Source organism: Monopterus albus, unplaced genomic scaffold, assembly GCF_001952655.1.
Source record: "Monopterus albus unplaced genomic scaffold, M_albus_1.0 scaffold90.1, whole genome shotgun sequence".
NCBI classification, from domain to species: Eukaryota; Metazoa; Chordata; class Actinopteri; order Synbranchiformes; family Synbranchidae; genus Monopterus; species Monopterus albus.
In genome coordinates this window covers 718649-740350 of record NW_018127970.1, presented here as the reverse complement: position 1 = coordinate 740350, position 21702 = coordinate 718649, and the positions used below count along the sequence as shown (strand labels likewise).

Sequence of the window (21702 nt, the reverse complement as noted above, 5' to 3'; positions counted from 1 at the left end):
CACTACATTATTGTCAGGTGCAAACATTTAGGCCAGTCTTAGTGATTTTCATGTTTGTATTTGATTTAGCAAATGTCATGAGGGGCTGTCGGCCTATTGGCAGTAGGACGCTAGCTTAAAATATTTGCCACAAAGTCATATGAAAAAAATAAAATATTGGGATTTCAGAACTTGAAGTTGGTGTGCAACACACCCATCTTTAATGTGCAGGTGTCTGAAAAACAGTGGCTGAGAACACTAGCTAACAACACTGTTAAAACTTCCATTTTATTATTATTTTTTTATTAATTTACTTCTTTTACTTTAGGAAAATATACTAGTTTTTGAACCCCAGCCTCCAGTTTATACAAATAGTTTAACAATTTGATCTCAAATGGCTCAATTGTAATAAAATACACATTTTAAGGAAATATTTAACAGTGTTTTGAGTCTTTTTAATGCCCCGCACCTTGTGTTTATACTGTAAATTGACAGCTGTGTTTGGCGACCTCTCTCCCCAGGGCCAAACAGTACTGGGGACACTGAGGTCATGTTGTTGGTATTTTCTTCAGGAGGTTGGCGAGCCTAGCAGTCTATTTATGTGTGTATGTATATATATATAATTAGGTTTAATTGTTACCAAGCTTAAAAAGGTATACAAAATTTCACAAGAAATAAGCAAAAATATTATGTAGAAATGTTATTTTTGTTTTTCTTCTCCTTGTCTTACAGCAGCAGCTCTTGTGACCCCCCGCACTGGAACCACTGCATTTTGTGCTGCTATTTTGACATCTAGCCCTTGTAATGTTTGTTACTGGATCATGCAGTGTATGGTGACAGGTGTCCTGTCAGAGTTGGAGAAAATTTGTTTACAAGCGATCCTTATGAAAGAAATCAGACTGAGATTACATGAAGCACTTCCTCTCAAACATCAGTTACACTGGGTTTTGCATCCATATGTGTCCCCTTCTCTTTTTGTCAGCAGCTTCTGTGGTACGGGTGCAGTTATTTGCACCAAATGAATGTAAAGAAAAAAATTACTGCTGTAGTCAAGAATACAGTGATGTTAATGGAAGGAAGCTTCATTGTCTGCACAGCCTGCTTATAAGCACCTTTTGTCTGAAATGACCATTAACACCTATTTTATGAAACTTTGAGTTAATATGCAAGGTTCCTTTTAATAGAAAAATAGTCCCAGTGCAAACTGTCCTCAGTTTATTAAATGAAAAGATGGTGTTTTGTTAACATTTTAAGAACACCGCAATGACCTTAAATGTCATTGCTGTAGTGGCTCTAAGGGGGAAGGTGAACAGATCCTGTAACAATAAATTAAAAGAAAAACATTTAAGTGCAGTAACATTATTTTGACTTTAAATACATTTAAGATAAGCTGTTTTACATTATAGAAAATTAAAGAGTACCTTAATTATTTTTCTAACATATTAGATTTTATTGTCTGAGGTTCACTTTGTTTATATATTATGGAGACCTGCCCTCAGAGGCAATAAAACCAGATGTACATATAGCAACACCAGCAGGACATGCAGGCCTGTGAAATACCTGGATTTTTGGACCTATGGTCCAGGGCCCTCAGTAAAAATCTCCCCCGCTGTCATTGGAGCCGGCCGTTCTTGTTTTTCTAAGCACCCTTTGAGCTTTTTCAGGTGTAGAAATAGGGATTGGTTGAGGAGTTAACCGGGACGCGTCTGCGTTTCCGAGACAGGAAACATGATTGGTGATGTTTGTGTTTAATAGCCCCCCCACCCCTTTCTCCCTCTCTTTAAATATGTAAATTCCCTCAGTTCCTCTGCTTTATGTTTGGTTTAGGAGATGGAGTTAATATGATGCTCTTTTTTTCCCCTTCTGGTTGGTGTTGGTTATTTTTTTTCTCGCTAATTTGCTGTGAATGGATTTGTCCACCTTTGACAGAATGGCGGTTAGATGGGGATGATAAATCACTTCTGCTAATGGTTGCCATGTTCCTCATTAATGACACTTTACTTCTGTTTAATATAACTATGTTAGAGGTACTTCTTTGTCCCCCCCCCTGCCCATGAGGTGATTATTTGTTCTTATTGCAGATTACTGGTATCATTATTGTATAAAGATGCTTTATACTCCCATTTAAATTTTTATATGATCAGTGTGGAATCGTGGCTGTTTGCTTTAAAAACAAGTTTGGCTCCATGGCAGTATTTCAGTGCTATAGTGTGCCTCACTTGGTAGTAACTTTAATTTATTGGCCTGACCCCAAGTATGCAGACCTCCATGTTATTCAGGTATGTTACATGTATTTATATACTTTTATTTGTCTTGTTTATGTGAGCTACAAGTGTTTTCTCACAAGTATAGTGTACATTTATTCTCTTCTGTCATGTTTTATTAACATATAAACCTACATAAATAAGAAAGGCTCCAGAAAAATTTTGTCATGCAGGTTCTAAGACAGATACAGCTATATGACAAGTGCGGTTGTGCCAATGAATATTTCTAATTTTTCAAAGTCTTGTCGGTTGGTTAAATGTTAACTTTCATTTACTGTCACAGCATTCTTCATCTTGCACCTTTCTGTCTGCCTGAGCATTAAAAGAATTGATCGGTTTCTAAATCACAGTGCCCGGCCCAGTTGTTGATGGATGTCGCACTGGCTTTGTTACTGCAGATGACAAATCGCAGAGCAGCAGCAGCTCAAAGGATTTGTTTAGTGTTCCAGAGCCGATGTGTTTTGAGAAGTATTAATGGAGGCATGAAATATTACCTGCAGGTTCAGTCAGGAATTCATGTCAAAACTGGAGTGGGCCTGTGAGGTGAAGCCCTGTCATCACGACACTCGTAAGCCTCATCTCACGCCTCAAAACCACACAATGAGCTGCAATTTTCTGCTTTGACACTCAGTGAACCGAGAAATGTGTGTTTAGTAGCATCTTTGTAAATCAATTAGCAGTATGCAAATTTCCATGACAACACCATTTAAAACAATTTCTCTGTGACCTAGAATTTTTATGTAGCTGGTTTCATTAACCAAGGGCAGAAAGTATATCTAGTTTTACTGCTGTTACTTCTATGAAGCAATATCACATTGTAAATGAATATTCATGATTTAATAAGAGTAATTAAGAAACTATTATTAAAATATTTAAGAAAATAGCTAGCATTTAGCAGGTCAAGTAAACATATGAAGCATCCATTATGTCTTTCATCTATTAGTCCATTTGATTTGGGGAGTCTTGCTTCCCGTGGCAGTGACGTTCTTTTGTGGCTGCTGGGAATTACAGTAATTCAGTGTGTCTCTGCTTGATGGATGACACTACACTCATTGAGCAATCACTCCCTGATGCACTATTATTCTTTCTCATTTTTGTGTGGGAGCAAACTTCATGCATTCCTGAGCCAAAACCAACTCAGATAATTATCTCATTTGCATGATCTTCACTCTATGGAAGATAAGCCACCAGATGACTGTATCAGTGATGTTACTTGTTGGGCCTGTCAGTGACACCTACTGCATCCTCGACCCAAATCACCCCTAGCTGAATGTAGTTGCCACAGCTCTTTCTAACACCCTTATTGTTTCAGCTTTATAGTCTTCTTATATAATGCCCGCAACAAAAGCCAACTTCCATTGTTGTTAAAATACTACACCTGATGCCATATCTGTACAGTAACAAAACTAGGCAATGAGTCACAGTATAAAATCTGTGGGATCTTTCACAGTGTCGTTTTAATTCCTATTTCCACAGTTAGCCTTTATATTGTGTCTTGGTACAGAATGCGTTTGTGGGGAATAGCGGTCTGTTAACGTATATGTAAGAGTGAGACTTAACGGCTGTGCTCCAGGCACTCCTTTCCCATTAGCACTTGTGCCTAGCTAAATGTGTTTGTGTACCTGTGAGGCACAAAATGACAAGCCCTGTCAGTACCATTGTGCTTCAGAAACAAAAGAACCTTGAAATAATGGAATCTCTCAATGTGTCACTCACTCAGGGATAGCAAAGCCGTGAACATCAACCAGATGGCAGGTCACTTGTTTACCCTTGCTTCTTGCAGTTGGGTGAGTGGGGTGCCTGTTGAGGCTGAACCAGGCAACTCGGCAGCATCATCCCCTCGCTTTGCCCTCACCATGCTCAGTGACTATACATCAGAGGCTATGGTGGGGTGTGAAGTCCTCCCGGGTTGACTGCTGCCACACTCGGTGATTATACAGTAGTATGTGATGACAGCTGGAGTAGAAGAGCATAATGCACTGTAGCACAGTGGAGTGGGGATCTGCCTCTGAGTGGTGTTACATATTTAGTGTTTTAAGGCCTTGACACAAAGACAGTTCTGTGATATGTCACCATTAAATCTGGATCATAATAAATGACAGTTGCGCTTAGAGCTGACGTTATGTAACGGTAAACTGTCCTACTTATTGCACAGCTGAAGCTGAAGACAATCAGCTTCCAAAATATCAGCAATTACAATAATTTCTCCACTAAGTCTTAATATATCGAAACGCAGTGCAGCAACAGGTTGCGTCTTTTGTGAACCTGCTATGTGTTACATAAATACACGGTTTTCTCTCTGCAGCTTAATTTGAGTGACAAGGTGCACAGAACTGCATTGTTATCTATTGACTCACTTTTTCTTCATTGGAAAAAACTTTCACTGTTGCTCTTTTCACCTTTTGCATGTACTGCACAAAGAATCCTTGAGACTGAGAGTAGTCAAGCATTCTGGGAAATCACCAACAAAAGTAGTAGTAAAGAACAAATCAACACCAAATTACCTCCAAATTGTATTATTCGTCACATAGAGGTTACATTATCTAAAGGCTATCTGATGGTGAACTGCTTCTTTAAAGCCTCAGCTAGTGTCAGCAGTGACTTATGTCAACATAGAAAATAAACCAAACCACACTTTGATTTCTCTGAATATTTTTTAAGTACGTTTTCCAGTAAAACTCCTGTTTGACAACATCAGTGGAAATGGAGTGTAGCATCATACAAAGTCATACAAAGGTCAGTTTAGGGTTCCTATTTTAGGGTTTCCTCAAACCCCTGCAGCCTATTGTCTCATCTTCCATCAGGTTATGACATCTTGTCTGCTTGGGCGTTAGACCAGTGCTAAAATAAACACACTTTTTTCTTTTATTCTTGTCTATCAGCAACTGCCATCTTGGAGGTAAAACTTGTATTGCAAGATGACGTCATATATTAAAACAGTAGTCCTTTGTGACACCAAAAATTCTGACAGCCTGAGAACTGGTTATACAGTACACACTTGAACATGGTAAACTAATCACTGTATCTGAAAATAGCATAGAAGATGCCCCTGCCACTTGCAAGGTGACACACATAGAAGTTGCAGTTTGAATAGCATTGTAGAAGTTCTCCTTTTTCCCAGGCTCTGCTCTCCCACCACTAGATCACCTGTTGGAGCATGTTCATTCACTTCCCAGCATCTCTGTGTTTGCACAGGCTGATCAAGCAGGCAGGTTTGGTTTCATCATGTAATCTGATTACCTCCTGAAAGATTTGATGTGACTCATCTTGACTGCTGGCCTACAAGTCACGGTGCCTGAAATGATGCATCCAAAACAGCCTTGTAATTACCTTTTTAGTACAGCATCATTAATAATCATAGTCAGGCCAATTGAGCCATGACAGATGGAATTTTGTTGGCCTCTTTTCTGCTACTAGCTTGGTTCAGTAGTTGTTGCAACTGTAGATAAAGTAATTTTTCTATGGTATTTTACTTAATAATTGCTTCCCTGGAAAAACCCCGTAAGACACGATCTTCTATAGACAATATGTTTAATTGAGCTAGTTCGAAAGAGCCCATATTGCACAGCAGCTGTGTACACACACACAGTGGAATCTGCAAGGAAAGCCCTCCGAGCACCAGTAAAGGGATGCAGTGAGAATGGGCCCCAGTGCCAAAGCAGTGGATTTTGAACACAGATGCACATAGTTAACGTGTGTGTGTGAAACTCAGTCCCACACTTATCATTGGTTTTCCAGCTGCTGGAACATTGCTGATGGTCTGTGTTTGCATAGATGATATGGTTGGTGGCTCTAACCCATCAGAATTTTAGGAATCAGGGAGTACATCTCAATTCTCTTTTTCATCATTCCTCGAGCCTTGCTTAACCTTGATGTCATTCCACTTCTTAATCTTGAATGCTGTCCTGAACCTCTTATTTCTGCTCTGAGCATCAAGGAGTAGAGAGCAAGGACATACAAGACCATCCTTCACAAACGTCTTTAATAAGTGGACTGACACGTGTCCTTATTTCAAATCTGATTGGACACACACTGTGGATTGGCTGATTTCATCCCAGCATAAATTACAATGTAGGTTTTTTTTTTTTTTTTTACATGTGCAGATGTTTGTCAAACTGAAACATTTTCAAACAGACTAAAAAAAAAAAAACCTGTGACGAGGGGTAACCTTACATAATTACTATTTGGACAGTGTGAATATGAGCAAACTGAATTTGTACGGTCTTTTTCCTCTTATCATTAAACCAAACCCGACCTGGACCCGAACATTATTTATAAAGGTCTGTCCAAACCCTCAGGTACCGATGGGTCTCATCAGGCTCGGTTCGGTATCCACGCTCTAGTCAGGATTTAGTAAACCTGGAGACCACTCAGTGAAACAGTATTGGAGATTAGAGCTACTTTAGCTTATAAAGAACACAGGTGTTGCTTTCAAGCAGCATCTGCTGATGTCAACTAAAAGAAAAAGATCTCAGAAGAATGATTTGGGTCTGCCCTGCTTCCACTGGGCCAGGACAGGTTGCCATTATCAGGAGTGGCACAAGACTTCTCATGTTTATCAAGGTGTCTTACATGATGTGAGTCCACACTTCAGAAGGTCAGAGTTATTTTAACAGTAATGTTTTGATTCATTAATGTATGTGGCTCTGATCCTCAAGCATTTTAACAGAAAAGTACAGAAGTACAGTACTGAGTGACAGTGAGGTACCTACAAAACGTGTTCTAGTCAACTTCTATTTAACCTTGTTTCATCACTGATTAAGAAGTACTCAAAGGCATTATGTTTTCATTCATTACTGAACAGAGGGCTGCGATCACTGTGTTTCTGAGGCTTTAGTATCTCTGTCCTTACTATTAGCAATCTCCGCTAGCCTTACTAACTTGAAGGACAAGACTCAAGCAGCCAATCACTGTTTTTGGGGCGTCCAGGTGGCTGTAGCCACTGTATCACTGACATTCCATTTTGAGGAGACTCTGGAGCTTTGCTGTAGCCCCATAATGCACAAATACTTTATAAATTAAGCTTTTTGATTAAATATTTATGTCGGTACTAGTGCTTTCACAACATCAAAGATTGATTGAATTGTCCTGAAAACTCAAACCCGCCTCAGTGTCGGTGCTTATTAAAGTACAATGTAACTTATCCTGGCTGTTTTTACTTCTTAGGTCTGGTAGAGATCTGCTTGATGCATCCCCTCGATGTGGTGAAGACAAGGTAAGCCACACATTTAACCATCTTTTGTGTAACTTTATGTAAGGTATATGGAAGCTGTTTTAGTCCACATCTGCCTTGAATCCCCTTGGTGGGTATTTGGGTCTGTGTAGTGATGTTCCGAGCATACCAGGTCTCTTTTCCCAGCTCAGCAGCCTGGCCAACTCTGCACTTATTCTCCACAGAAAGGAATACTAATGCCAAGAGACTTAGACATTTTGTGGAAAATGAAATGCATCATTTATGCATTCATTTCCCAATCAATGTGAGCATTAGATGTTTTATGATCTCAAATCATTCAAATGTTTTACCTTGTTACTTAATTTAAGGAAAAAGAATTGAACCTTTTTCTTCTTCTTCTTTCCTTCTCGAGAAAGACATTCACTGTGTTTTTTGTTACCATCTCCCATTTGTGTCTGATACAAGAGCACCAGCATGCTTGGGCTGTAGTGGTCAGCCCTCACGACTGTCTCAGCCAGCCACAAACGGGTCATGGGCTACTGCTTACGCTTTACAGGCTTTCACAGTCTTGTTCTCAACCCCCCCTGCTCCATTCAGTACTTGTCGGTAAATTGTAATGCCTTTTTCTGTCATTTACGGCAGCACTCTCTTGGTAAATCAATTTCCTGGTGTGCCTCTTTAAAAAAATTAGGTGAGATGGTTGCACTTTGAAGGCAGTGCCACCACCAGAACACAGAGAAGGAAGCGTGGCAATAAAAGCCAAGGGTGAGCGGTGTTGTATTAGTTGATATTTGATACTTTGAAGGCACATGGTGTGATTTATGGTCAGAGGTAAGGGGGTTTATTACAGGTAAGTATTGAGCTCTGAATGTCCTCACACGAGGTCAGGGTTAAAAGTACACTCACTATTTTCTTTGTAACACTCTTCCTTAAAAAGTGATAAACCTGTCCAGTTTTAGAGAAGTTTTTATCTGTTTCCTGTTTGTGTCACCGTGTGTTTGTGTTGATAGGTGTTCTGTTGCTTAGACTAGGTCTGTGTAAATTGATACCTTTTGGTCTTGGCTCAGCATATACATGTTTTTAACAAAATGTAAGAAACAGAACAGTCTGTTTATTTTAATTGGGAGCTTTAGATAATGTCAAAGGTGTTTAAACAGCAGGAGGTTGCTGCTTCCTCTAAACATGGAGTACACACATATGCCGTACATGCATGTTCACACACTTAACATCCACATATGATTTCATAAACCAAGCATACATACCAGCTAATTGGCACGCTGAAGGAGCTGAACTCTATTAACAGGAACCTTGGAGCCAAGAGTCAGACAGACACACCTCCACTGGGTCTCTCTCTCTCTTTCAGGCATGGCTCTTATTAGGCACCGGCTCCTGCTTTAATGTCCACCGGGCCATATTGAATAGCAACTGGAGTAAATTTATTTTTTTCCACCAGCACAGAATCAAAGGGATTTTTTTTTTCTTTCGGTCTTTTCTTTTCCTTTTTTGGAAGGTAAACTTGACAAAATGGGTATCTGCCTGGGAACTGATGTTTACAGCAAATGAGGCTTTATCTTTCTCCTCTTTTTCTGAGGGGGAGGAGGAGGAGGGGTCAGTGGTTTGCAGATTTAGGTGTACTTGCAGCCACTGGTGTCGCAACACTCCACCAGCAGCCAATTGCTAGTTATAAATCAAAAAGTCAAGACCATTTGGCAGCTTTTTCCTTTAAACCAATACTAATTCATCCTCCTAGATGACTGCTTTGATTGGCAAATAAAGGATTATCTGTATTTCAGAGATTTACAAAATGACGCATAATTTTCAGCATGATTGAGAGGACAAAATTTGGATTACCTAGGAGGTATTTTTAAAAGCAGGGTAGTAAAGCAAATCCATTATGACAAAATTAGTCGCTCAAAACATCAGTTGCACACGCTTTAGATTATAAAGCACCAGGGCTCCAGACTGCGAGTTATCGGTCCCATTTTGCGACCGGATTTATCTCGTGTGCAACTGACTCCTTTTCAAAGGCCGCACTGGGTGCGACTGCAAAATAAACAGGTTATGCGTGAATGACTGCTCTCACTGTAGACATAGTGGACAGACGTAATAATTTCCACGTAACTGTTATTGCAAGGTTTATCAGCAGGTTTGTCATTCGCCCGTCTCACAAAGCAGACTTCAAATCCATCAAATGTGTCGGCCCACACTATGCTGCGCCCTCCTCCCCCGTGCTGTGCTTGACCACTGCCGGCGAGCGCAGCGCATACCACATCCTATTTGAGAGCCCTTTAACTCGTGCATACGCTTCTCACATCTAGTGAAGTTACAATATTGGCTGATACCCATCATAAGGTCCTCCTTTCAGTAGCAGGCTATTTGTAATTTTAACCTAAAAATGAGCTTGCACTAGCCAGGCGAGAAAAGCGAAAACTGGCCTACAAATAAATCAAGTATACAAATGGCAAAGCATGCACACAATTCATTGGTTTATACTCCAGTTAAAGTGTCATCGCCTATTTCTCATCATTAGTGTCATGATTATCATAATGTTGACTGCTAGGCTATAGAGCACTAAAGTGACTACTATAGTACATAAAAGAGGTGGAAACTTGTTCCAGAAGTGATTTTCCCAGTTGTTTTATTTCATAAGTCTCCCTGTCTCTGAATTTCATCATAAATATAGGCTATGCACATTGGATGGTAAGGTTATTTAAAATGATTTGTGAAAAATACAGATTATTTTGTATTATGTTCTAAAACACAGGTGGTGCCACCAGATTTGGCACTGGTGCCATCTTCTAAGAGACTTGGTGGCACCAGTATGGAATATTAGTCTGGAGCCCTGAGCACTTAATATCACTGGACATTACTTGAGATATGGGGACTTAAGACAGAAAGTCGTGTCAAAGGATTCACAGTGTGTCTTTTTGCCTTTGTTGTTGCTGTTTTACTCCCCATGGCTTGCTCACTGACCAGTCAAGTCATGACCCCTGTTACTCACCTTTGCTAACAAGTACATCTATCTTAGATCTGAGGGGCTCCTGCAGAGCCCACCTCCCATCAATTAGAATTAGTTTTTTTCATGGATGTTAGAGTTGAGCATTTGTACTGACCATTTTGAGAAAAGCTCATGGATCCATTGCATATACAGTAGTTGTGCAAAAATTCACTGGTTTCAGCTTTTTTCCATAAGATAATTTGAAGGAAATAAATCACAGGTTAAGGGATAATGAAAGTATTTGTTAACAAACAAACAAGCTAGTACGGGCTCATTGTCTTAGATTAATTCTTTTGCTACTGATAAAATTGGTTGTAGTTTGAATTGAGTTATTTCAGTTAGAGAACAAAAGTAGCAGAACTGCAGCTAACACTTATTTTCATTATTGGTTAAAGCCCCTCTAGCTAAGTTTCACCCTCAAACTCTTGACAATTAGTGGGAGAATCAAAACAAACTCAGGTGGTAACCCTTTGTCTTCTCCCTCTGCTCCTCCTTGCCCCTCCTGTCCTGTCTGTGAAACTACGTCATATGTATTAACTACAGCTGGAGACAGACTAGGACGTCAGGCAGCTCAACAGTATTATTACTAGCTATTACTACCACTGGATTACTAGCTTTCTGACAGACAGGAAGCAGCAGGTGAGCCTGGGGAAAACCACATCCAGCACCCGGACAATAAGCACAGGCGCCAGGGATGTGTGCTCTCCCCTCTGCTGTTTTCACTCTACACCAACGACGGGATCTCGAAGGACCCCTCTGTCAAGCTCCTAAAGTTTGCAGATGATACAACAGTCATTGGTCTCATCCGAGACGGCGACGAGTCAGCCTACAGACGGGAGGTTGAGCAGCTGGTCCTGTGGTGAAGCCGCAACAACCTGGAGCTGAACACGCTCAAAACAGTGGAGCCAATAAAGCAGATTCTGATTGTGATTATTAATGTGTACAGAATAAAGCCCATAGAGGCCTTGGTTTTCAGAGGCATTGCAGGGACAAGTGTAACACAAGCAAATTATACAGAGCAATGTTTTTCCCAGTAATACTGAGACAGTATTAATGTTCCGGCCACTATCACATCGCGTTCATTGTTACATACTTGACACGTAATGTTATAAGGTAACGAGAAATTTCATATTACACTTTGATAGTTGAGCAAACTGCTCACTTTTGTAGATGTGTTGATGGCACAGATTTTCACAACCTCTCACTAAAATGCTACATGGACTGCGTTATGTCTAACATAAACCATGTGGTCTAGACAAAAACTGAGCAAAAACTAGCAAGTCCTGAAGATAGCAGAGTGGGGGGGGGTGTAGTACAACAGTGAGAAAACACTAGACTTTTTTTTTTTACTTGATTTTGTGCTAAATCTTAGTTAATGCAGCTTGAACTAATAGGTTATTAAGTTTATACAAATTCTCACAAAGTCTCTAGAGCTCATCTTCAGATTGCTCTTGTTCAAACAATCCAAAATCCTCAAATATAAATTGTATATAGTTGATTTAAATTACATTATTTATTTATGTAAAATGGAAAACAAGCCTCACTTTGGTTATAATTTATAGACGTTTTGTTTTGTTCACTGACCTAGCAGTCGTTTTGGCAATATACTTTTGTACTCCGTGCAATACAAAGACCATATCGCGTATTGCATTTCTTATTTAAAATTAAGGTTCTGCAGAATGCACACACAGTGGGCTTCTGACCAGCATTAGTTTCAGTACAAGTCACTGGGGGGGATTAATGCAAGACTGACTAAATCATTTAGGGAATAAAACATGGACAAAACTATTTATTACAGTACAGCTTCCCATCTGCAGCTGTGACTGTCCTGTTTCTTGTTCTTTTGGTGCTTTTAATACAGTACATGCACTCCAAATCTTAAAGTGAATCCAGGAACTGAATCATTTTGCTCTTGTGAGTCTGGATAATAATCAGCTCCAATGTAAATGTAGCATACGTCACACAAAGTAAACAGTTAATTGCCCCTGACTTTGACACCCCAAACCCCTTCATGGGCAGAGGTAGGAATGTTGGGGGGGGTGTAGATGGGGGGTGCAGTTTGGGGAGGGAGGGCAGTTGTCAGGTCAGCTGAGAGACACAGTGGGACCAGAGTTACAGCTTTTCATTAACCTGGAAACCACCTAGTTACATGGTTCATGGGCTGGTCTCAGCTCACTTGGAGGTAACAAAGGGTGTCGGGCGGCACTTTCTGCAGGGAACTGTGTACTCGGGGCACCCCATCTGACTCTGATCACATTCTCCCTCTCATTAGAGAGGTGCAGTGAGCCTGCATTTCCCTTCATGTTGAGATCCTGTTACATGGAGCTCCACCCTTATACGCATACATGTGCAAACATACTTGTGCTGATCTGAAACCTCCCATCACCACTTTTACTTCTGTGTATAGAATTAAGCCACACCTTCCTCGTGTCTGTGTCTGCCTGAACAACCTCTGCTGTCATTGTGAACCTCCTGCAGTTTACACAATGTGCACGTTCTAATGCGTTTGCCATCATAAGCTCCAAAGACATATTTTGTGCTATAACTCTTGACTGAGCCACTCCTTCTCTGCCTCTGTTCTCCCACTGCACCCGTACTTTCTTCCTCCCTGTTCTGGTCTTTCATGCCCTCCCATTCTGATTTGCTTCTTTTTTTTCTCCTGCTTGCCATCTTTGTTCTTTTACATCCAGCTGCTAACTCCACCCGCTGGATATGAACCACAGCTACTCTTTTATATTCTGTCTGCTGTGGTTTTACTTTTTCAGCAAGCATCTCAATTAGCCTGTCGTTGAATCACCTAGTTCATTTGTTTAATATAACCCTAAACAGCACCATCAACATCATGTGGAATGTATTGTTTAAACTTCCATCATTGCTTTTGAATTTGCAGTTTGTTGAGTGATTATGTAATGTTTTGTTTAAAATCCCTGTTGTCCATGTGTTTTAGAAGTTTTGTATTGAATTAGGCAATTTTGTAAACTGTGTTGCAGGACATGGCTGTCAGAATCCTTGCAGGCCACTAATCCTGCCAGAAACTTCTTTCAAACCTGATTATAAAAACCTGGTACTGGCCCTTGCTTGCAGCAGTATTCATGCAACACTACCTCCATTTTGTCACAGCATGCAAGAAAGTGTGCCCCATTTGGGGGGCTTGAAAGTGATCTTTGATGAGGGCTTTGACACATGACATCCACCCTTTTTGTGGTTGATGGCACTGGGGATGGCCCAGAAGCTTCACCCCTCCTCTCTCTCTTCCACCTCCACCTCTGTTTGCCCCCAACTGCTTGGTGAACCCCAGTGCCCTTTTGGAGGAATCCTTGACACAACCCTCAAACAGCAGGGCACAAAGCAGCAGCAGCCTGATAGCTGATCTTTCCTTGTAAAGGAGCAGGCAGGTCAGCGGTCATCCAGTCATCTCCTAATCCCCCCGGCGCTGTGAGGCAGGGAAAGACTTTACTCACAATGTAAACCCACAAAAACACATGGCACATACAGTACATAGGAGATGTACCAAGCTCAGTCAGTGCTCTGCTTCAGCATAGCTGAGTTGTGTGTCCATTTCAAAAGGTAGACGGCAAGTCTTTTCCTGAGCAGAGCAGCATATTTAGCAAGATTAAATGCAGTCAAGAAAAAGTAATTCTGCTGTTTGCAATTTCCTGGTTTTCTGCATAAATTAGTCATGAAATATGATCTGATCTTCACCAAAGTCACAAATATAACTAAATTCTCACAGGTATGCCTATGCATCCTTTATACTGCCTTCACCACCTCTTTTCCAGTCTTTTGCAAGCAGCTTTTTGCACTGAATCATTCAGAAAAGCACTTTCATACTGTGCACTCCTATTTGAACAGTAGAGCAGTGGATGCTGTCATTACTGTTGCTTGGCAGTTTCCAGTGAGACAACTCTGTGCTCAGTGGTACACTTTCTAAGCATGTGAGCTTGCTTTGTCACCTAGTGCCTCCAGTGGAGTCACAGTCTTCTTCTCTTTTGTTGATGCACCATCCTAGTAAGCTGCAATTTGAATAGAATAATGAATATAACAAAGCAGTTGGGTGCTTATTTTTATTTGGGTTTTTCTTTCATTTGTGTTTACATCAGAGATTTGTATCTTGTCCTCTGAGACAAGACAGTACAGTGTAGTAATTATGACTCATAGGTTTCTCTCTGGAAGCATTCAGTGCAGTTGTCTTTTGTCTGGGTTGCACTGTTGTAGTCAGGGGATTCTCTAAAATCCCTGCAGCATTTCCCCACATCAAAGTGGCTGTTACCGTTGCTTGCCTTGACAGTCTGTCACTAGATAATCTTGACCTAGCTTGTCTGGCCCGCTGTCATGGCTTCTGTTTTTTATAATTTCATTCAGCCATGGATTTATCATGGATTATCTCTCTCCTATATTGCCTTTGTGAATCAGTCCGATTTGTTAAATAAAAGATTTGAGTACTCTCTAGTCTGATGAGAAGGTATTTCCTTCATGACTACATCGAGAACTGCTGCAAAAGATTGTTTTGCAATTTGATCATGCTCTAATTAAAATCATTGCACTTAACATTAGAACCATAATTTCATTTAACAGCATTTGCCAGAGGTTGAAGGAACTTCAGTTTAAACACCCAAGAAATACTTTGTTACGGAACAACTTACTGGCAACCTCACTAAGTCTACTCATTTTTTCCACCTACAGTATCTGCTCCACTTCAGCATTAGTGGCTTTTTAAATTTGCTACAGTCCACTCAAACATATAGAGTAATCTGTCAGTCAACCAAAAGTTTGTAATGCTCATAACATCTGAACCTCGGTCTTGGCCCGGCCCGGCCCTGCCAGGCCTGTCCTTATCCTGTTTTACGTAGTTCTTTTCCTGCTGTTCCTCAGTAACACAGCCTGATCTCAGGTCAGAGAGGTCACGGTGTATGAGCAGACATCTGGACCGGCAAACTGGTCCCATCATTGCCACAGGGAATCAGAGGAGTCAGTTATAACAGTGTGAGAAAGAATCCAGGATGACAGAAGTATGCTGTAGCTCTTTTAACAACCAGAGTAACTTTTTCTCTTTTATCCACAACAAAGCTGGCTTTTTAATCTGGGCTGTTCCAGGTCCAGTGGGGCTAAAGAGCTGGTGGATGCAACTTGGCCTGGGCCAGATTAAGCCCTGGCAGCATGCTGTGTTGCAAGCACCAGAAGTTTATCACTTCCCTTCTGTTTGCATCTTCTTCCTCTTGACTTTATTGCCCTATCATGATGTCCAAAGGTCTGTCTTTATTGGCCCCCTCCTGCCACATCCACACACTTTTTTCCTTCACAGTTTTATCATAGAGTAGATACAGTCTGCCAGTTTTAGTTTTGTTTGCTCTTATTTCATTTTGTTGTGCAAAAATGGAGGTCAGTTAAATTTATTACATTACATTTATTTTGCTGATTCTTTGGGCAGAATTGAGATATGAAAGCTGCAAACCACATAGTAGCAAGAGCTAGATATCGTCAAAATACTAAATAACCAAAGACTTCCTTAGTGGTACAGTACAAGTGCTTGGACATCAAGTGTCATAATCCTTGGTTTTATACTCCTTTTGTTAGTGACAACACATTGTACTCAGTGAAAGTCAGTTAGCACTGTTGTCAAAACAAGCAGCCACTGGATCCATCCGGGGCTCTTTTTTTATTTTTGGTTACACTCTTTTACCCAGAAATGCGATTAGGTGGCTAATGTCATGATTGGCTGCATTTGCCATGATTGACCGTTTAGCTCAGAAAGGTGCTCTTGACCTTTTCTACCAATGCAATGCACTTTTAACATCTTTATGATCCTGCTTATTAAAATTGTATAGCTGTGGAAAAAAAGATTTCCCCATTATATTGCCTTCTGGGTTGTCCTATGCACTTCAGATCTAACATGAGAAATTGCTCAGCTTTCATCCCTCCCTCCTAGTGATTCAGTTCTTCTCTTTTTTTCAGTCATATTTTATTTATCTCTGTCTTTGTCAGAGCTCTTGGCATGCCAAGAGGGAAGGCATGAGTAGATCAAGGTTCTCACTGTAGCAGCCAATCCAAATACACAGCAACACACGAGTCATATTAATCATACTTGGAGAAAAATTCTTACTCTGAAACATTGCAAAATAACAGATAGCTCAAGATAGCTACCTGTTGTAGAGTACAACATTGCAAAATAGCAGATAGCTTAAGATAGCTACCTGTTGTAGAGTAGGTGATCACTTCTTTATATTGGATTTTCATTTATAATGTCAAGCTGTCTCAATAGCTCATATCAGTCCTTCTGCACCCTCAATTTTAAAGTGAGCGCCATTGAGGAATACTCTCATTTAATAAGGCATATTTTAAGAGGCCTAAAAAGCTTGGCTTGCCCTTTTAAAAAGTAACCCTCTGCCTTTTGATCAACCCAGGCCCCTGCCCTTTCCCATATGCATTTTTTAACACCATCATTAATGAGCCTCATGTCAACCTCTTGTTTTCTCTGAGGTGACAGCCCTTCTTGTTGGTCCCCGGTTCAAGCCCATTACCACTAGGGTCTATGAGCAGACACAGCACTCAAACACTTTGCTCCTGACCATAAAAAAAGAAAGGAAGTTGGGCCTGCTATACCACCCTCATTTACCTTTTTGACTTCTTTGTGGATGCCTAGAATTTGTACTTTTATAGGCAGTGGGGGTCAGATGGACAAGGTCCTCAGGATTATTTACTTCTGAGCATTTGTCTCTCTCACAGGAGCACCAACATGCCCTCGCCTTCACCTTCACCCATACACCTCTGGGCCTGTAAAGCACAAACATGGGGAGAGTGGGGTTGTGGGTAAGGAACAAAGGGAGTGTGTCTTGATGAGCTCGTAGATCTCATCAACTCTGAGTATACTCTGTCTCCAATAGCTTGTGCTGATGATTGAAGGAATTGCTCAGTGTTGTGTTTTAAAGAAGCGCCGTGGTTTTACTTCTGTCTTTCATCAGCAGAGTTTACGATCTGCATATCTGACTCCAAGGCCAAGTGAATCTGCCAGAGCCATGGAGGTTATCTTTTGTTCTTTTTCAATCAATCTCCTTATTCACTTATTAAAAATGTTAATGTTTGTACAGATCACCTTACATAGGACACTTAACCAGGACTGCTTTGAGGCTTATTTTCTGCTGTTGGTTGCTGTGAAAAGAGACATTAGGAACTTCCAAGCCAGGACCCTGACAGTTCCCCTGCTGCCACAAGTTCTTCTGGTCTTCCTTATTATCTCCAACTCTCTGGGTCTTGCTATTTGGTCCCTGGCTTTTATGGTAGGGTAGGAGAAGGCCATGAGGAAATGAGGTAACCCCAGGGTCACGAGTGGAGTTGGGGCTGGAACCGGACCACGGCTGTGCCAACCTCACTCTCTCAGGGCTGGTTTGGGAGACTGATGACAGGGTCCCTTCCATCCTTGACCCCAGAGTCATATGCCTTTAATTAAGCCAAATCTGAATTTGTTTACAAGCCCCAGTAGTCTTAAATCTTCTTCCCCCCATCCCACCATCACCTCATACCTTGACAACTCCTTTTCTTCTTCTCTTTAATACAGTGTCAGACATCTTACTTATTGTGCTGTTTTAACTGATTATTCAGCAACAGGTTACAAGCTATTAGGGAATTGACCAAATGAGATTTGAAGGACACCCCTTTAACATGTTAAATGTGTTAGAGATATGAAAGGCAGCTCACCCCACTTAAGACACTCATACCCCTCCACTGAAATCTGGGAGCTCTCCACCGGGAACTTGCATAGACAATTTGTTGCTGACCTTGTGACCTGCCACTTGAAGCATATGAAAAGGGGATCTTTCTCTTGTCCTGGTTACTCACACTCTTGTCACCTCTGCCTCTGTTTTTACCCTGATCCTTTGTCTGATATACAACAAAGTCCGTCATATAAAAAATTTACATTTTACTGTAGAGGCCTTACAACTGGCTTACTCCTGTTAGCTGCTGAAAAGCTTGCTGCAGAAAGCCTGGTCCTGTGGAGTTGGGTGGCTAATTGGATAAGTTAGGTTAAACAAATGTTTGAGTTCTCCCCTGCACTGGGGGGACCTGGCCATCGGAGCCTAACATCTTAACAGAGAAGGGGGAAAAAAAGGTTGATGAAAGCGAGGGGAGGAATACAAGGAAGGAAATGAGCTCATTTATGTTAAAGATCAAATTTGTCTGCATGTATTTACACACAGGTGTCACAGTGCAATTTGCACAGACAGTGAGCACAATAAATAAAACTAAATCATTAACAACATTAGGATAATGGTGACTAAGTCCAATACAGAGTAAAACTAGTTTGAACTTTAGAGCAGATGCATGTGGTACTTGCAGTGATAGAAGCCTTAATAAGAAATTTGTCATTGCAGGTTCCAGATCCAACGGGGAACCAGTGACCCCACCAGCTACAAGAGTCTGAATGATTGCTTCCGGACCATCTTCCGAAAAGAGGGGTAGGTTATAGTACAGGACAAAAAAAAGGGGGGGGGGGTACAATTTCTTTATCATCACAAGATAGGCTTGGGAAGAGGTATTGTCCCAGTCACAGTGGTCGTATACAAGTGGGGAAAAAATGTATTTTGAATGACATTTATATATAAAACCAAAACGAATAACATTCACATCTAAAGACAGTCATTCTTCCATGATCCCACCTCCTCTGCCTGCTTTGTGACAAGTCCGTGAGACATTGCAGGCATAGGAGAAAGTGGCTGGCACTCGCTCCGCAGCAGCTTTACAGCAGATATAAAGTTGATCTGCTGTGAGGTGTGAGTAAGCATAGGGTGGGCGGCTGGCTAGTGACGGTTGGTAATCCTCTGCTGGCTGTAGTTCAACAGACAGCTATTCTGATACAGTAGCCATGCCCATGTCACCCCACACAAACCCACACACACACAATGCATACTTTGAAATTTAATGCCTTCACACCTGCGTGCTTTTTGGGAGTAGGCCTGCATTCATTTACAGAGAAGTCTGATACTGTAAGATGGTTGCCAAATTACACAGCATCCACACCATCAACCATGACATCAATTTGACCATAAGCTCATGCAGCAAAGTCATGTGACAAACAGTCCCTACAGGTGGAATATCTACTTTCGTGCCGACCAATTATCTCTCAGTATATATTTCTGAGCCTGTAATCACTCCCCAGTAGCACCGTGAGGACTAACTCCAGGCCAAAGCACTTAACTATAATTTATACAGATAGTGTTGGGCTCCACTGTTGTAGAATTATTATTAAAAATAAACATCTCCGGTCAGCTCGTGGCAGGCCCGAGCTAGCGGCAGGCCTCAGTCTCACTCTGAGGTGATTAGGGAGGAAACCTGAGCTCTGTTTGAGCTTGGTGATTACACTGAAGAAAGACATGGAAATGTGCACATGTGACCTCAACTTTAGGACACTCTGAAGCCTGGATACAAATTAGACCTCGAGACTTTATATACATATTATTTATGTTAACTCACAGTTTTACACTAGGTTGTTTTTAAATGTGGAAAATCTAGCATGAAATCTTCTAGCTGTGCACATAATTGTGTGACAGTATGAGCTATGCTCACCAACACTTTGGTTGCGTATTGCCTTACAGGCTATGCTTCATTTTCTGTTACATGTGGGTGCAGCAGCATGAGCATGTGTTAAGTGTTTCCGTCTGGAGGCAAACAGAAAGACTATTCTCAAGCATTCTTTACCAGTGTGGTATCCAGTAACTGGGTCGGGACCCAAAGCACGGCCACAGGATTATTAAAAGGGTCCATGCATTACAACAGAGCTCAGTGGCTTGCATACAGCAGCTCAATGAGAAATGCCTGTACATGTTTTTTTTTTTTTGAGGGGGGTGGTCTGCAGCTGGGACCACACATGCAAATCAATATAGAAGTATGAAGAAGTGCAGAAGAGCATGTCCACCAGATTGCGTATGCTTTGCTATGGTGAATGAAGTTGCAATCAAGCTGCATATGGTTGTTTACAGTGTTCAAGTTGTAGAATTTGAATCAGAAATACAGAATGCTCCATCGTAGACTTGTAAAGCTGTTGGGCAGAATTTCAGTTTTCGAATTTCAAGAAACGACACAAGCGGACAGGAAAAGTGCAGAACAATTTGTAAATACTGTTGGACAAAGGCAATACTAGCCCCGTTTAAGATTGAGACACTCCTGGATACATATCGCAGAAACAGGAACTGCTGTGCACTACACTTAAATGGAGTTGGTCAAAACAAGCCAGACACACAAATGCACTTCAGGAGGCCAGTGACCACCCTTGAAATCAAAAATTTACCTGGACGTTTGGAAAAACACCTCCACTACAGCACCATTCTCACCTTTATGTGGCTTGTCCTAGTGTATTTTGGCATCTTCGTCTCTTCATTCTGGTGCACCAAGCAGCAGTTTGCTCAAAACTGTCCCCAGCGTTCGGGGTGATATGTGCTTCAACTCGTCCAGTACTGAGAACCCGACCGCTGGACGGCACAGCCACCAAACAGAAAAAGTTAATCCTGCCTAGGGTGGGTGAATGAATGAATATTTGATCACCCAAAAACATGAACTGTATGTACTAGATGTGCTCTTATAGCAGAAAAGAAATTTAAATTTAAGGAATCTAAATAATTTGCTGTTAACTCACCCCAGTACCCCTGCCACCAAGTCAGTCAGTTAGTCATCACTAAGACATAGACTGGTGAATAAAAAAATGTTTTTGCCTCACAACATGCACTCTACACCATAGTGAGTAATGCATAAAGTAGAGAAACATGTTATCTGTACCTTTTACCCAGAGGATCCTGACAACTGGTGATTCTGTTTTATTGTCCCTGTCAGTAACAATGGCAAGGTTACAGTAGACAATGGTGAAAGTGAAAATATTTGCAGTTGAGACATGCTTCCTGTTCACTTATTAAAAACTCCCCTGGGGCAGCTCATATATTTCAAGGATTTCCTTCATGGCAATGATGTGAAAATTAGCACAAAATTCTGCCGCGCTCTCAAGTCAACTGAACATTTCTACTGTTAGGAAGTGAGAGGCTGTGCCTGACATACAGTATATCATTGGCCAGTTTGTTTAATCAGATGTGTCTGTGTGGTTCGCACAGTGCTAAGCTCCTCTCCAGATGGTTGGAGGCTGTTAAAAAAGGAAAGGTTTATGAAAATGAAAGACAAATCATACACACAAGTGCATACAAACACACACCGACATGCACACATGTATCCAGTCCAACCCTCTACCCCACACAGTGCATCAGGAGGCCATTTGTTTTGAAAAGCCAAAAAGGGATTTAGTGTGTACTTTA

The 21702-nt window shown here is 41.1% G+C and overlaps 1 protein-coding gene across 8 annotated transcripts in view; it reads left to right on the top strand.

Annotated features, from left to right (window-relative positions):
• Positions 1 to 21702, top strand: part of slc25a21 (solute carrier family 25 member 21) — a 129261-nt gene that overhangs the window by 44370 nt on the left and 63189 nt on the right. For 7 of the 8 annotated variants that reach the window (XM_020608008.1, XM_020608007.1, XM_020608011.1 and 4 more), the window contains 2 exons: positions 7410 to 7458; positions 18781 to 18864. In XM_020608008.1, coding sequence (XP_020463664.1) covers positions 7410 to 7458; positions 18781 to 18864 — 133 coding nt within the window. Of the gene's footprint in view, positions 1 to 558; positions 581 to 7409; positions 7459 to 18780; positions 18865 to 21702 lie in introns of those variants that run through there. The other variant, XM_020608015.1, reaches the window with a different exon arrangement.